The 14,054-nt window shown below is 49.2% G+C and overlaps 1 protein-coding gene and 1 long non-coding RNA gene across 4 annotated transcripts in view; both read right to left on the minus strand.

Moving 5' to 3' along the window:
* The window catches only part of MDGA2 (MAM domain containing glycosylphosphatidylinositol anchor 2), a 339,526-nt gene that overhangs the window by 281,505 nt on the left and 43,967 nt on the right, over nucleotides 1-14,054 (minus strand). The window contains exon 2 of one of the 2 annotated variants that reach the window (XM_040559491.1): nucleotides 12,896-13,218. The exons of the other annotated variant lie outside the window; for it this stretch is intronic. Coding sequence (XP_040415425.1) covers nucleotides 12,896-12,995 — 100 coding nt within the window. The 5' untranslated portion in view covers nucleotides 12,996-13,218. The remainder of the gene's footprint in view (nucleotides 1-12,895; nucleotides 13,219-14,054) is intronic. 2 annotated transcript variants of the gene reach the window in all.
* On the minus strand, nucleotides 989-4,784 carry LOC121071269. Of its 2 annotated transcripts, none has more exons than XR_005820491.1 (3): nucleotides 3,721-4,784; nucleotides 3,365-3,429; nucleotides 989-1,128 (listed from the first exon to the last, which is right to left on the minus strand). It is a non-coding gene; the product is annotated as an uncharacterized LOC121071269 (long non-coding RNA). The 2 variants fall into 2 exon arrangements; XR_005820492.1 differs by having other exon boundaries at nucleotides 1,017-1,107.

Raw genomic sequence — 14,054 nt, forward strand, 5'->3', positions numbered from 1 at the left:
CAAACACGGATCTTGTGACTTCTGACAAATGTACAGAACGGTTGAGGTTGGAAGGGACCCTCTGGACATCTCCTGGCCCAGTCCTGCTCAAGCAGGGCCACCCAGAGCAGGTTTTCCGGGACCTTGTCCATGCAGTTTTGGAAGACCTCCAAGGAGGGAGGAGACTGCACAGCCTGAGCACTCCCTCAAAAAACTCTCCCTGCACATTTTGATCACTACCCACTTAGCAAAGTGGTTCTTCCGTCATTTATGAGCAAGCCTTTTACCAGCTTCACTTCCTTAATGTCAAGGACCAAACCCCTTGAGAGTACAACTTTATCTTTGCCTTGAAGGACGAGTGACTTTGACCCCGTGTTTGTTTAGCAGTTTTAGCAGTGCTGACAAGCCAGTTGTCTCCAATTAGCAAGGTGCAGAATAGCCAATCAATAAATCAAGCACCAACTGATAATGCACCTTCCAAGTTCTCAAGTATCCAACTACACGCCAAGTTGTCTCTATCAGCGTAGTGAAACTATGTGCTCTCTGTAGCCTGAGATTACTGTCAAGGCTTTACCCTTCACACCTGGACACACACTTAATTGGAGATAGTGGAAATCTTACTGGCAAACACTCAAGGGAGATCCGTGTCCCACTAAAGAGAAAGAACATGATTATATTAACATGAGCAACATAAAGGAAAAATAAGATATGGCCACACCTGGTCCCTTCCCTTTACCTGAGCAGCACCTACAGCCTCCATAGGACAAAGGTGCCAACCCTCACCACGCTGACTGGGGTTTCCCCACAGTTGAGTATCTGCATTTCTGATGCCATAATTACGGCCCAAAGGGGCTGATACACAGCTCTGTATTGAGATCCCAACTATTTCCTCTTTAGACTTAATTCTAATCCCCCATGTCCTGCTGGTTCTGAATCCCTTTAAAAGTCTTTCTGACAAGCACAAAGCAGCAGCTCACATTTTCCTTCTGACATTTATAAACCTTTTCCTAACAGAACTATCATCAAGTGAACTTACAGATCGGGGAGAAAGCAATCCCTTCCACAGGTCAGGGAGATGTTTCCTGGTTCGCTTCTGTAATTTATGTGATCCCAAGAGACCCGAATCAGCTGCAATCATGGATTAGGTCACTAAGTACGAAACAGCAGTGTTAGCATCAACCCCGGCTTTTCATCATCTTTTACAGATATAACCTCTGTCTCCTACAGAGCCAGGCTCAATTATTCTCTGCAAAAAGGAAAATAATTTGTCTGTACCCTTTTTTTTTTTCTGCTGCTGCTTCTTATAGCTCCATCTACATCTCCATGGGTTGCTTGCTTCTTTCCTTTGATGCCAAGACATATCAGATAATGTTAACTGTTCTGAGGTGAAGTAGAGGTTGGCTGCACAGGAGCACTTCATATCTGTTTGTCTATATCTAGATACCGTCTGTGGTTTTCAGGGATAGAAAAAAGGACTCATGGGTAGAGTTCAATATTATGTCCTTATGCTGCTGGGTTTTCCTGGACCCATTAAAATTTGTTGCTCTGCAGTGCAAATTGCTCATTCCTTGAAGATCTTAGTATCGCTTTCTAAAAGCTGTTATCTGTTTACCTAGCATTACCTGCAATGAAGCTGTTAACAAATGTTCTTTCAATTTTTTCCTCCTAGCACATATTGGATGCGTTATTATTTCCTTTATTTATTTATTTAAAGCTTGGATGTACTTTTTATACTCCCATATTTTCAGAATAAATTGACTCCTAAGTCTGAGAGCTGCATATTATATTGAGGGATTCGCAGACATCTTTTGCCAAAATTGTTTTCATTTAAATTTCATTGCAATCTCATTTATCTTCCACTGAAGATTTCCTATTTTCTTTCTTATCACCTTGAGCATCTGAAGATATAATGCCAACGAGCAGCGTGCCAAGACAACTTCAACCCTCTGGGATAACCCAGTTCTTAGGAGCCAGAGCATGATCAGCTGTGCTGCCAGTGACCTTCTAGTTTGACAGGTCTCATCTCAACATCCTCAGAGGAAGCTACAAAACTGTCACCTTTGATCAAGCTCCTCAAATTCCTTGTGTACCTGAGCAGACCACAAGAATTTGGTACATTTCTAAGGGAGAGCAGCATTCTTTCATAACATGCTGCCATGTCTAGGTGGAAGCCCACAGGATGCTAAGCCAGCAGCTCACCAGGGAATGAGACCTCTGCTCTGGTACGTCTTTGAGATGTGCAGCTTCTTCTAGCAGAGCTGCGAGGCCAGCAGTGACCTGATCCAACTCCTGCTGAAGTGAACACTGCCAAACGGATGGACTGCCATGGCTTATAGAAATTTCCATCTGGTTGCAAACAAGTCCACCCTCTGATTTTCACAATCGTGTTTCTTTTTCAGCAGTGCCCTCTGCCGACACATCTGTCGGCAAGAGCCCCACCCATGTCACCTTCCATGGGCTCTTCTAACCTCATTTACACAGCTCCTCAACCCGTTTCTCCAGACCATAGCTTTTCTCCCATCAACAGCTTCTACCCAGGTACTGCCTACCCCTAAACAGTTGTTTCTGCACTCATCACCAACATATCAGACCAACGTACCCCAAGAATGAGGAATGATGGGTGCCCAGGAATGAAGCTAGAACACAGCAAGGAGTAGCGAGTTCACCAGGAAAATAAACATACCCCTTTAGTCAAAACCATCTTCCTACATAGGGACCATGAGGGTTAGTTCCATTGATCTATTGCTTACCCACCAAAGGACGGAGTGAATGGGAGCAGCTCTGAGATCCTGGTGGCACATAAATAGCTCATATGTGGTTCATTGATTTGCTACGGACGTTCCTCATCACTTCACCTGCAGCTGTGAGCAAACCCCGGCTGGCGAGCCGAGCTGCCAAGCGGACCATCCCATCAAGGGATGGGAAGTCCCAGGACAAGCCGGTGCCCTGACACACCATCAGGATCCTGTGCTTCAAGACTTCAAGAAGTTACCGAGCCCTGATGCTGAGCCACATTCACACTGCCCTCAGCGCTCACTGTGACCTCGCTTAACCATTGCCCTTTGGGGCCAGACAAGCACGTGCTGCAGAATGGGGTCAGGCAATGGTGCGGTGGCACAGCCGAGCCAGAGCCAGAGCCAGACACAGAAACCAGCCCACAGCCCCCGGGGAAGGCGAGACGCCCCCATACACAGGGACAGTGGGGCAGGATAGGATGAGGAAGACTCCAAAATCCCCTTTAGAACACACAAAGAGAGGTTTCTCTTCCCATCCTCTCTCAACCCCCCGCTGCCCCATCCGAGCAGCCCTTTCTGCCCTTGCCTGCCCTCCATCTCGCTGAGCAGAGTTAATTTCGGCACTCAGACTGCCTCTCCTTTGTACTCACCAGCAGCGCTGTCCTCGTGCAGCACGTATTCATGCCAGGCGCAACCAAAGGTCTTCAACCGGGGACTGTGCGCAAAACGAAAGATCACGCTCTTTAAATCGTGCCGTGTGACACAAACAAATGGAAGAGGAGGCGAGGGAACACGCGGCACCAGCTCCTGCAGCAGCACGGACTGGCTGGAGCATTTCTCCCAACGATTCCACCTCCCACAGGGATGCCACAGCTGATGGAGAACCAGCACCTTCTGCAGCTCCCATCAGAAACCACTGGATCTGAAACTGCCACGATTAGCTGGGGATCCAAGAGGTCCCCCACGTGCAGCAAGCAGCGCTCCCCTTCCCTGCATTTTAAAATACCGGTAACTCCAGGGAGCGGTGCTGCTGGGCCTCCAGGGAGACCTGCAGACCAAGCGAGACCGCATCCTCTGTACAGCACAGCTGAAGAAACCCAAGCAGGTCTTGCTTTAAATGGATGCGCTGTACAATTCCACTACCTAGTCAGATGTTTCTTTGTCACAGAAACACCAAAGCTTTTTAATCAAAAGGAGTACCAGCTTCAGGCCAGCCTCTCAGCATTCCCGTCCTCGCTCCAGGGGAGAGGAATCCATGCCATCACCTACTGAAAGCCACGTGCCCCTGTAAGCGTTTAACACCACAGTGGCTCCTGACCTGTTTTACATCTCCCTCACCCCGACACACCATTGTTAATCTCACAAAAAGCGTTGTTGCTTCATACGAGCGCCACGCTATCGATTTACTGATGTTTCGGGGATTTATTGTGAGAAGTGAGAACAAGAATTGCTCTTTGTGGAGAAAATTTGTTTTGCAATCCACAGTATTTGAGGTTTCTGCATCATTATTTAGGGTACCAGTATTTTTTTTTTTTAATCTCATGAGTGAACTCCCTTGTTCTTTTTGGATTTTGTCTCAAGTTTAAATTGCAATTGTTTTGTTTTTCTTTATGAGGAGCCAAGTTTGCTATTCCCTCACATACAAGCACGTCTCACAGATATCCATTAGAAGCCACATGCCTGGCCCAAGCATAATGCCATACACGTAATCAAAGCCAGAAATAACAGCATCCTCCTCATGCTGTGCTAAGTGACGGGGTAAGCAGGGAGAAAACAGTTTTATTCCACTTACGGCTAAGAAAGCCAAGTTGAAGAATGTTCCATGCAGGACAGAAAGGAAGACACTGGAAGGAGGAAAAAACAGTTTGGGTGTTCCTCTTCAACAGGACACGCAAAACGAAGAAGAAAAGCTGCAAGCAGCAGGGAGAGAAGTAGCAAGAGAAGTGCAATTGCAGGATCTGCCCTGCCCTGCCGCAGAGCAGCCCCAGCAGGATGAGGCCAGGCACAGTGAATGCAGCGATTGTGGGATGCAGGGGTGGGAGCAGCCCCCAGCCCCTGGCCCAGCTCCAGGCCAGCGAGGGCAGCGCAGTGAGCAGCAAGGCAAGCAGAGCAGCACAAGAAAGCTAGGGTTTGTTCCGCCGGAGAGAACAAGAGCTGGGATTGGAATTACTCATAGACATCTGAATGCTCGTTATGCTCATTAGCATGGGGTGCAAGGGGAGTTTTCCAGCCTCTCATTCTGCAGGGAGGCAGCAGCCGCAGCCAGCCCCACTCCTGCCCCACACATCAGGACCTGGACAGTGCTGGGAGCTGCTGCTCAGCCCCACCACAGGGGAGGAGATCAAGACATCTGCTCAGATGGCAGAGGGCATCTTTAATTAACAGCCACATCTCAAATGGCAAAGCAGAGAGCAAACAGGCCAGACAAATCAGTACAGACAGTCCTACTGCCAGGTCCACGCAGAGACAGAGACCTGCAACAGGCTTGCAAATTCCTTTGGAGGTGGGAACTGGAACCCCAAAATAACGTACACAAGCTTAAATAAGCCTTGCAATCAGAGCAGAACCAGGGAAAAATGCAGCAATGTGAATCCTTGGTGGTGTGCTCTGCAAAACCCTCCAGGCCCTAGGAAGCAGGCAGCCAAGCGCAGGTTGCACCACAGTGAGGTCTCAAAGCAGGACAACAGCAGGAACATGCCAAGTGAAGACCTCAGCACCGCTCGGTAACAGCGGCACGCTCCTCCTCGGTGGGCAAAATCGCATTGCTGCCCTTCAAAGGCAGCAGTTTGGCAATCCTAAATTGCCACTACATTAAGACTGTACATCAATGTATTGCACAGCACACCCATGCTTAGGGCAACCCTGAGGAAAGGAGCTGCCCGAAGACCTTGCTCTTCACCAAGGCGAGTTGTGGGGTCATGGAGCAAAGCAGGAACATGAAAGCTGAAGCAGGGGGATGGCACTGGTGCAGAAGGAGCCAAGCACCAGCTGTGGTATGAGCTGATGCCTGAGTCTGTCAGGAACTGCTCCCATGGCCCGTGTTTCTCCAGGTGTGGTTTCACCTGTCAGGAGTGTGCATGCAGCTCCACATGACGTGCACAAAGGTGCAGCAGTTCCCAGACACCCAGGGCACTGGCTCAGTGCTTGCTGACACAAGAATGAGAACACAAATACACAGTCAAGGGACAAAGCATTGAGTATGACTATAGTTGTTCCCTACATCTGCAGGGCTAAGAGAAATGGGAACCTTTAAGGGGTTGAAAACCTCATCCCCTCATTCCCCACTGAAGGATTCCTAAATCCAAGTGGCTGCAGCAACATCTGTGCTCACAGTGAGGATGCAGTGATGGGGATGCCACTGATGGAGATGCAACTCCATGGGCCAGTGCCCTCCACCCCCAGTCCCAAGCCCAGCCACCTGACAGCAATTTGTGTCCCCACATGCCAGAAAGTCCTTAATCAGAGCCAAGAGGAATAAGTTTCTCTTTGAGGCCTCTTCAGGAAAAGATTTATGAGTACTATTACAGCTCTGATGTTGATGAGGCATGTTAGTTTAGGCCAAAATTAAACCAATCCCAAATGATACTTAAAATCAGTTGAAAACACAGCCTCACATCCTTCAGCAGGGAGAGCAGATTTCATCCCCCAACCTCTGGAAGGAGCAGCACCCACAGGCTCCCCATGCCAGCCAGGGTGCCAACACTCAGTGCCAAGCCCACAGCAAGCATTTCTAACAATTCCCCCTGGGGCCTGGGGTAAAAGGATTAATGCAGCACAGGAAGCCTTCCCAGCATTGCCATTCTGCAGCAGGATGCCTCTGAACCAGGTCACTGTGCTACAGCAAACACCTGCACAGCTCAGCACAGCCCAGAAGCCCAGCCCTTCATAGCACTGCTCCAGAACACCATAATTCAGCTGCTCAGAGCTCTTCTTAAAGGAACACACGTTAATCACTGCAGTCACAATACCGGAAAGGTCTCAAGCCCTTAGTCTCAAAGCCTCACGCAACCAAAATCACACTAAGGAGGCCTCTGGGTGCTCATCCATGGAGTTCTAGTAAGTTGAGATCATTTACATGAGATCAGGACCTCGATAATTGTTTTTAAGGAAGTTATACAGCAACACACACAGGTTTGGTGGGTTTCATACCAGGCACAACACAAGCAGCACAGCCTTTCTGCAAAACAGAAGGTGATTTGGCAGGGCCACTGCATCTCCATAGCAGATGTTCACCTGGAGCCTGCTGGTGCTTCCATATTCAGCCCTGGTGCAATGGTCCCCAAGCTGTGATTTTATTAAGAAACACAAAAAAGTTACAGCTGGCATTTAAAACTCTTCTTCCCCAGGAGCCCTCTGCACCAGGAAGGTGCTCCCAGCAAGTCCTGGTTGTGCCACCAGCAGCATCTCAGCCTCTGTCCTCCTGCCTGGCGCTGGGTTTCAGGCTGTGCCCCAGGCAGGCAGCTGCCCCACATGGGCCCCAAGGCTGACCCGAAGGCAGCACCAGGCACTGCCCTGCTGGGGGCTGCCCATCTCTGAGCACACCAGCCTGGGGACCGCTGTGTCAAGGGTAAAACACAAGACGGTGATGAAAAACACATGCACTCAAAGGGCAAGGTTGCAAGAATGCAAAACACGTTTATTTACTCATATAGCATCTTTCCAACCCCGGTGTAACTGTATATTTTAAGCACATCATGCTAACTTTGTTGTTGTCCTGTACAGAAGCATGGTGGCTCAAAACACTGAGGCACTGCAGCTGCAAAGGGAACTAGGTTTTACAAACCCATCCTGGACCCCTCTGACAAGTTCAAGGATTGAAGATTGCTCCAGGAAAGGAACAATTCTTGATAGAAACAGCAGGTTCCAGGCTTTATGATGCAAATTATTGTGCATACACTTCTATAATCAATCACATTTTCATGAAGCAGATCACAAAGGTCAAGTGGCAGTATCTCCATGCATAATTAATATTTGTTTTGATATAACCACAACTGGCTGTTTGGTTAAAGTTCATTATTAACTATTAACCTTGGCACACAGCTGCTCTAACTCACAACTAGCGGCTTCTTTCATTTAATAATTGTGTTAAAATAGAAACTGTGTCAGCCACAGATTAACTTTAAAAGTCTCAAGGGGCTAAAAATAATGAACTAATCTACATTTACTGGAAGAACACGTTTGAGATGATTATTCCCCTTTTCAGGATGCAGGGGGAGGAAAAATGTTTAATCTTCAAGTTCTACCTTACATGTGATGGATTTGCATTTCATCTGATGACTGCAGTGGCCCAAGCAGGAGCATCCCATCTTTGGTCTGCTACAGCTGTGCCCCAGCAGCCACCTGATTCATTGGACAAGGAGGTTCACCAGTTTCTGGCTGCCAGCTCCAAACATGACCCTGGAGAAGCTCAAGATGCAGGTAGGAAACTTGAAGTGGTTGCAAGCTGCAGAATGAGTTACAGCCTTGCACCTGATCTACACCCTTGGGACCAGCTGGGGAATTGCTTCTCTTACAACCCAGCTGACCATGAGAACACCAGTCAAAAGCCAGCCACTTGGGGATGCACAGGGTCCTCTGCACCTCAGACTCCTCTCATTTCCCTTTTTTTTCCTCTCCACACATGGTCTCAGGGCACTGTGGAGAAGCTGCTGAACACCTGCGTGTACATACTTGGGCTGCACCCAAGGACATCAGGCAAAGGCACACAGCAGCTGCTGTGGCTCCCTGGCACGAGGAAGTCATTGCAACACATTGCAACCCATGTCTGTGGGTTACGTGGGTGTCCATGGGTTAAATGCCCATGTCCATGGGTTAAATGTAACCTCCATCGGCACCAGGAACACGGCTGCACTGCTACGCAGACTCACCACAGTACGGTTTGTCTGGTAGAAGAGCAATAACCTATATTGTTGAGCTAATAAAAGGCTCCTTTCTGCTAATGGAAGTAGAAATCTGCTACATCCAGATAAGCAATTATCTGTTTCAGTATTCAAACGGTGATGGCACTATAAAATACTTGTTAAAATAGTCCTGAGAACGGGTCAGAGCCAGGAAGCTCAGCATCTATTTCTACCCAAAAGCTGGCCCCAGTGCAAGCTGCCCAGCTTGGGGGCACCCTGCTCCTGGTACTGGGAGCACGGCCAGCCCAGCTGCTGCCCCCAGCCCCGCAGCCTGGTGGCACAGCCCTCGCTCACATCTGAAGCAGAGCACTCGTGGGGATCTGCAGAGTCACCCCTATGTCCACAGCTTCCATGCGACAGCCGCCCCTTGGTTTAGAGGTTCCCTCAAGCTGAAGAGGGCAAACAGCCTCCCCAGGGAAGGGGCTGCTGTACGCAGCCGTGCTATGCCCTCTTGGACTTGCAGGACTTGAGAGCAGGCTCAGACACACCAGACAGAGCTTTGGGTAACCAATACCGGTAAATAGCAGTAACAAAGGCATGCGAGTGCAGACAACACAGTGTACTTGGCTTTTACTCGGTTCCAACCTTCCCAGAGTAAACAACATCGGATCTCATTGCTGGCCATGATCTCGGATCAGCTCCGGCCAGGTTCTCTGCTCAGCAGAGCCCCGATGAGCCCCAAGGAAGCCAGGACATGCCCTGCTGCTCCTGCAGCCCAGCCAGGAACAGCCCCACACATCTGCACACTCCCACATGCCCCCAAAGTCCACAAACCACTTTCAAAGGAGGCACCGCCCTAGCAGCAGTTTTCTGCCACAGCTTCAAAGACAGGCCCACAGGCCCTGTAACAAATCCACAGCAAACAAGGCAGCCCGGTGACACTGGTAGGAACAGAAGTGCTGGCATCCCATGGTTCTCCCGATTGAATTTCGATAGGAAAGCGGTGGGGTGCCAATCTTCAGCCAGGCAGCACTGAAAAGCTTCACCTGAAAGGGCACTCAGAGAATCATCTCACCTCAAACACTTGCCCTGTTCCAGAGTTGAGAGAAATGAGTTATTTGCTGAGGCTTGACAAATTTAACCCAAAACATATTTTTCCTAGCCACCTAGGCTGAGGTGTCAGGTGTAAAAATACCCACTCCAGCAATTCCCTTGCTCACTATTTCCAGAGCTGCTCTGCACCCTCACGCCTTCTGCAGCTCAGAGATGCAGAGCAGATGCCTGCAGCTTATCCTGTGCCACAAACTCCTGTTAACAGCTTCCTAAATGAGAAATATTCCTGGTGTAGCGCTTTCATTGCATTGCTGCAGCAGAGGGGATGTGTGGCAGGACAACAGTACTGCTCGTTCTTTCCACGGACTGCTCTGGTGCTAAACCTGAGGGTTCACTCACCATCCTCTGTCTGGCCTACCACACAAGGAGGGCCAACAAGAACAAGAATTGACATGTCACAAAATATTCCTTTGCCAAAACAGCTGCCAGCAGCCCCAGCCACTCGGCGGAGGGGCAAGTCACCATGCTGCCACCATTGGGAGCTGGGTGCAGGCAGCCCCGAGGGGTGGGTGAGTCTTTGACTTAAATCCATTTCCAGAGCAATAACATTATTTAAGAGGCATAACAATGTTAAGAGAAGCCTTCTTTAAGATGATCCTAGGCCCTGCAGGCATGTGCACACACACGTGCACACGGGTCTTGCTGCCAAGAGGTAGCTGGTGTGAGTCAGTGGGACAGACCAGCCCTTGAAGATCTCTGCTGAGTCAGGCGGACACACACAAAGGACAATCCCTGGTGCCCGTCCAGCACCAAAACCTGCGGGATGTGCTGCTGCTGCCTCAGCCAACCGATGCCATGTCTCGCCTCTCCTCCGGCTTCCATCAGCGCTTTTCCCCTTCCCAGGAAAACCTGGTAAATGCTACTAAACCCGCCCCTCAAAATGCTGTGGAAGGAGGGCAGGGAGGGACAGGCACATGCTGCACCCACCGTCCATCTGCGAACCTCTGAGCTGCAGAGCAAAATGCACAGCAGAAGGGAAACGCTGGCCTTCTGCGAGTCACTGGTGGTTGGACTCAAGAGCTTCCTAATTTCTACTGAAACGTGCAAGAGACTGCAAAATTTACTACCTGCTGTCTTTTTAGATGATTTAAAAACAGGTTATAAAACCTTCAGTTCTTCACTGAGAGGCTAATTAAAGCAGCTCCAGGCCACCCCGATCGCTTCCTGAGAGGTGCTCCCCCTGAGCCAACTGCTCAAGCCATGGGATCGGCTGAAGTTGTCCTACTGCCTTCTCAGGACCACAAGCACTTGGTGACACGACACATTTTTAGGGGCAGATGGGACCACCCCCTGCCTTGCTTACTGGAATTCAAAATCATTTCTGCAATTACCACATTTTGGGGCAATTGCCACTACTTCCTATTCAGACCTGGAAGAAGATGGAGATGGTGAGCACATGCACTCTCCACTGCTGGGTCCCAAGCCCTGGTACTATCTCATGATGTCCACCCCTATGTTCAGCAAGCGCCACAGCACACACCCACCCTGGGGTGTCCCCATCACCCTTCCCATCCAGCAGGTGTTCTGCCAGTGCCTCAGCAATAAGTGGGGAACTCATGCAGGGACTGAACCCGGATTTACTCCAGCCCATTGAAACTGCAGCACACCAGTGGTGACAGCTCCCACATACACATTTCTGGGCAACGCATGGCCACTGCCCATTCTAAAACAGGCAGGGGGTGCAATTCATCACCTTGCCTACCCACCATGCAGCTCTGAACATGACTCTTCCTGCACTCAAAAAAAAATTAACCAGCAGGTAAGGGCAAGAATTTTTTTTCCCGAAAAATTTTGTTACAGTTCCCTTAACATCTTCAGTGGGTTTGTTGGGATGTGTATTTTCCCCCCTCTTTGGTAATGCCATTTTCACATCTGACTGAATCACATGAAGACTTCTGCCTATTGCTCAGAGGAAGGTTCTTTCATCCTGTAAGACTTCTCGTTACACTTATGTCTGGTTAGAAGAGCTGCTGCTTCTCGTGCAGTGATTCAGCACGCTACTAGGGTTCTCTTGCAAGGAAGCACAGAAGCACTTTCAGCCAGACTCTGGGCACTTGCTCATCACCATGACATCAAGATGATCACTGTTGAAGGAGGATATTGGAAAACCTTTTAAAAAGTATTCCCCTTGCATACCTGTCTCCAATGTACCACAGCCATCACTGTGAATCTGCAGTTGTTTAACCAAGACATTGGCTCCTGGCAGCTGGGGGAGGGAAAGCCCTAGGACACATGAACCTCTGCTTTCCTCCTTTGAAGTATATGCCAGTGGCAGATGACACAGGATGGGGAACCCAGCTTGTTTTCATCAGCCAGACCAGATCTTGCTTGTTCTTTCTTTAGTTTTTGATCTCAGTGTGGTAGGGATGCACGAGGTCCCTGAGCTCCCAGCCCTGACAACTGCCTGGGAACATCAGGGTGACTCCAGCTAAGACTAAATGAAGATCACCACAAATCCTTTCTACACCCCAAAACTACATATGTGCAGAAGACAATGTATTTCCCTAAAAAAATCACTATTTCTTATATCAGAGAGACTTGTCTACACCATAAGCCAAAATTATGCCACCAAGTTTTCAATACACAAGATTTTTCTGCAAGATTTGGCAAGAAGAGGCACCTACTGCCTCTAAAGCCTGCATTTCACAAGGAAAAGACATGCAGGCAGGAGAGCAGAGCCAAGTTGAGAACTCCAACATTGCTCACATCGGATCAGGAGCAGAGTGGTTTCTTAGTGTTTCACACTGTCTCAAGCACTCAAGCCCTCCTGGAAAAATAAAGGTTTTCTGCTTGTTTTAAGATACAGAGCATATCAGAAGGGATTGCAGTCTGCCCCATGTGATGTCAGTCAAAAAACTTTCAGGTTAACAGAGCTTTCCATGATTATTATTTTGTTTTCGCCTGCCAGACCAACAGCCTCCAATGCTCTTCTATGTGCTGCCAGGGAAGACAAGCCACCAGCACACTGCAGGGGCACCAGCACCACCCTGCAGAGCTCATACCCAGCTTTTGCTTGTTGCTGTAATACTAACATTTTTCTTCCTTGTCCAAAAAAAAGGAAAAAAGACCAAAAGCACAGCTGGAACGGACTTACAGGGACCCGTTACACCTCCCCAAACAACAAGGTGAAAAAAGCAGCAAAACTATCAAAGCCTTGAACTCCAGGTCCTCGTGCCTTGTTCCCTGGCCCTTCTCCCACTGCAGTGCCCCTGTCCCAGCCTTGCTGACCTTGAGACCATCGCAGCCACAGCAGTCCCGAGCCATGGACATCCATCACCTGGTCGCTGCCAAAGAGAGCTGACAGTTTCCCAGCTGACATGGGGGTCATGTTTTCTCTTTACACAGCAGTGGGTTGTCCCAGAAGTCTTCTTTAGCCCTGAGGTAGCCTCTTCTGTTGGTTAGAACTGGTCTCCAGGTTCAAGTGTGTGTTTGTGTGGGGTGGCCAAAAGGCAGCGGGACACATGGAGAGCGGGCCAGCTGCCTTGCTGCCTCCGAGCCAGGCAGCAGAGAGGCAGGGGCTTAATATAGGCTCCATCTGCCAGGCCATAGCTCTGGAAAGAAACAGCAGGTAGGAAAGCATGTAAGCAAGCTCTTCCCTGGACATTCAAGACCACATTCCCCTCACGGCGTAAGGGTTTCCACAGGCAACTTGCTCCCTACCCAAAGGCTGGGTTGGACTCTCCTCACAGCCACGAAGGCCTCCATCGCTGAGGGAGCAGAGGCCGCACCCCTCAATGGTCACTGGGGAGCAGCAGATATCTGCTCTGGGCTCTAGAGATGGACCTCTGAGCACAGCACCTCTCCCCAGCGCTGGGCTGCCGACATGAGACCCCCCAGGTCACCTTCTGCTGCTTCCAGAGCTGCCCACTCCCTGCCCTCCATGCCAGGTGTGGGGGGGCTTCTTTGGGCCTCAGGGGGCACTTCTAAGAAGCCTCAATTAGGACCAAGAGTTTCTCACAGGTGCTGGGGGCTCCCACAACCCAGAAGTTACAAGAAACCCATCACCTCCTTAGTGAAGCTCTACCACTGACTTCTGCTGAGATACCCAAAAATTGATGGCCTTTTGAGAAGCCCAACATTTTGTATCAGGCTTGAAAACAATCATAAAACACATACAGGAAGCTATTTCAGAGACCTCCAGTAGAGCATCCCAATTTTAGATATCTTAGCCAAATATTACTATTTAAAACTAATTCATTTTGTTTACAAAACATCGATTTAGGTGGAACTAAGCACTGGGTTGGCAAATGCCTTATAAAAGGCTCATGACTAAGGAGCAACCAACTGGTGTTACATATGTCGTCACTTTAAGAAAACTTAGCAAGTTGATGGCTATGTGCAAAGAAATAATATTTTAATCAAAAAATCAGGCACAGAAAAATAAGCT

Source organism: Cygnus olor, chromosome 5 (genome assembly GCF_009769625.2).
Source record: "Cygnus olor isolate bCygOlo1 chromosome 5, bCygOlo1.pri.v2, whole genome shotgun sequence".
In the NCBI taxonomy this organism is placed as follows: domain Eukaryota; kingdom Metazoa; phylum Chordata; class Aves; order Anseriformes; family Anatidae; genus Cygnus; species Cygnus olor.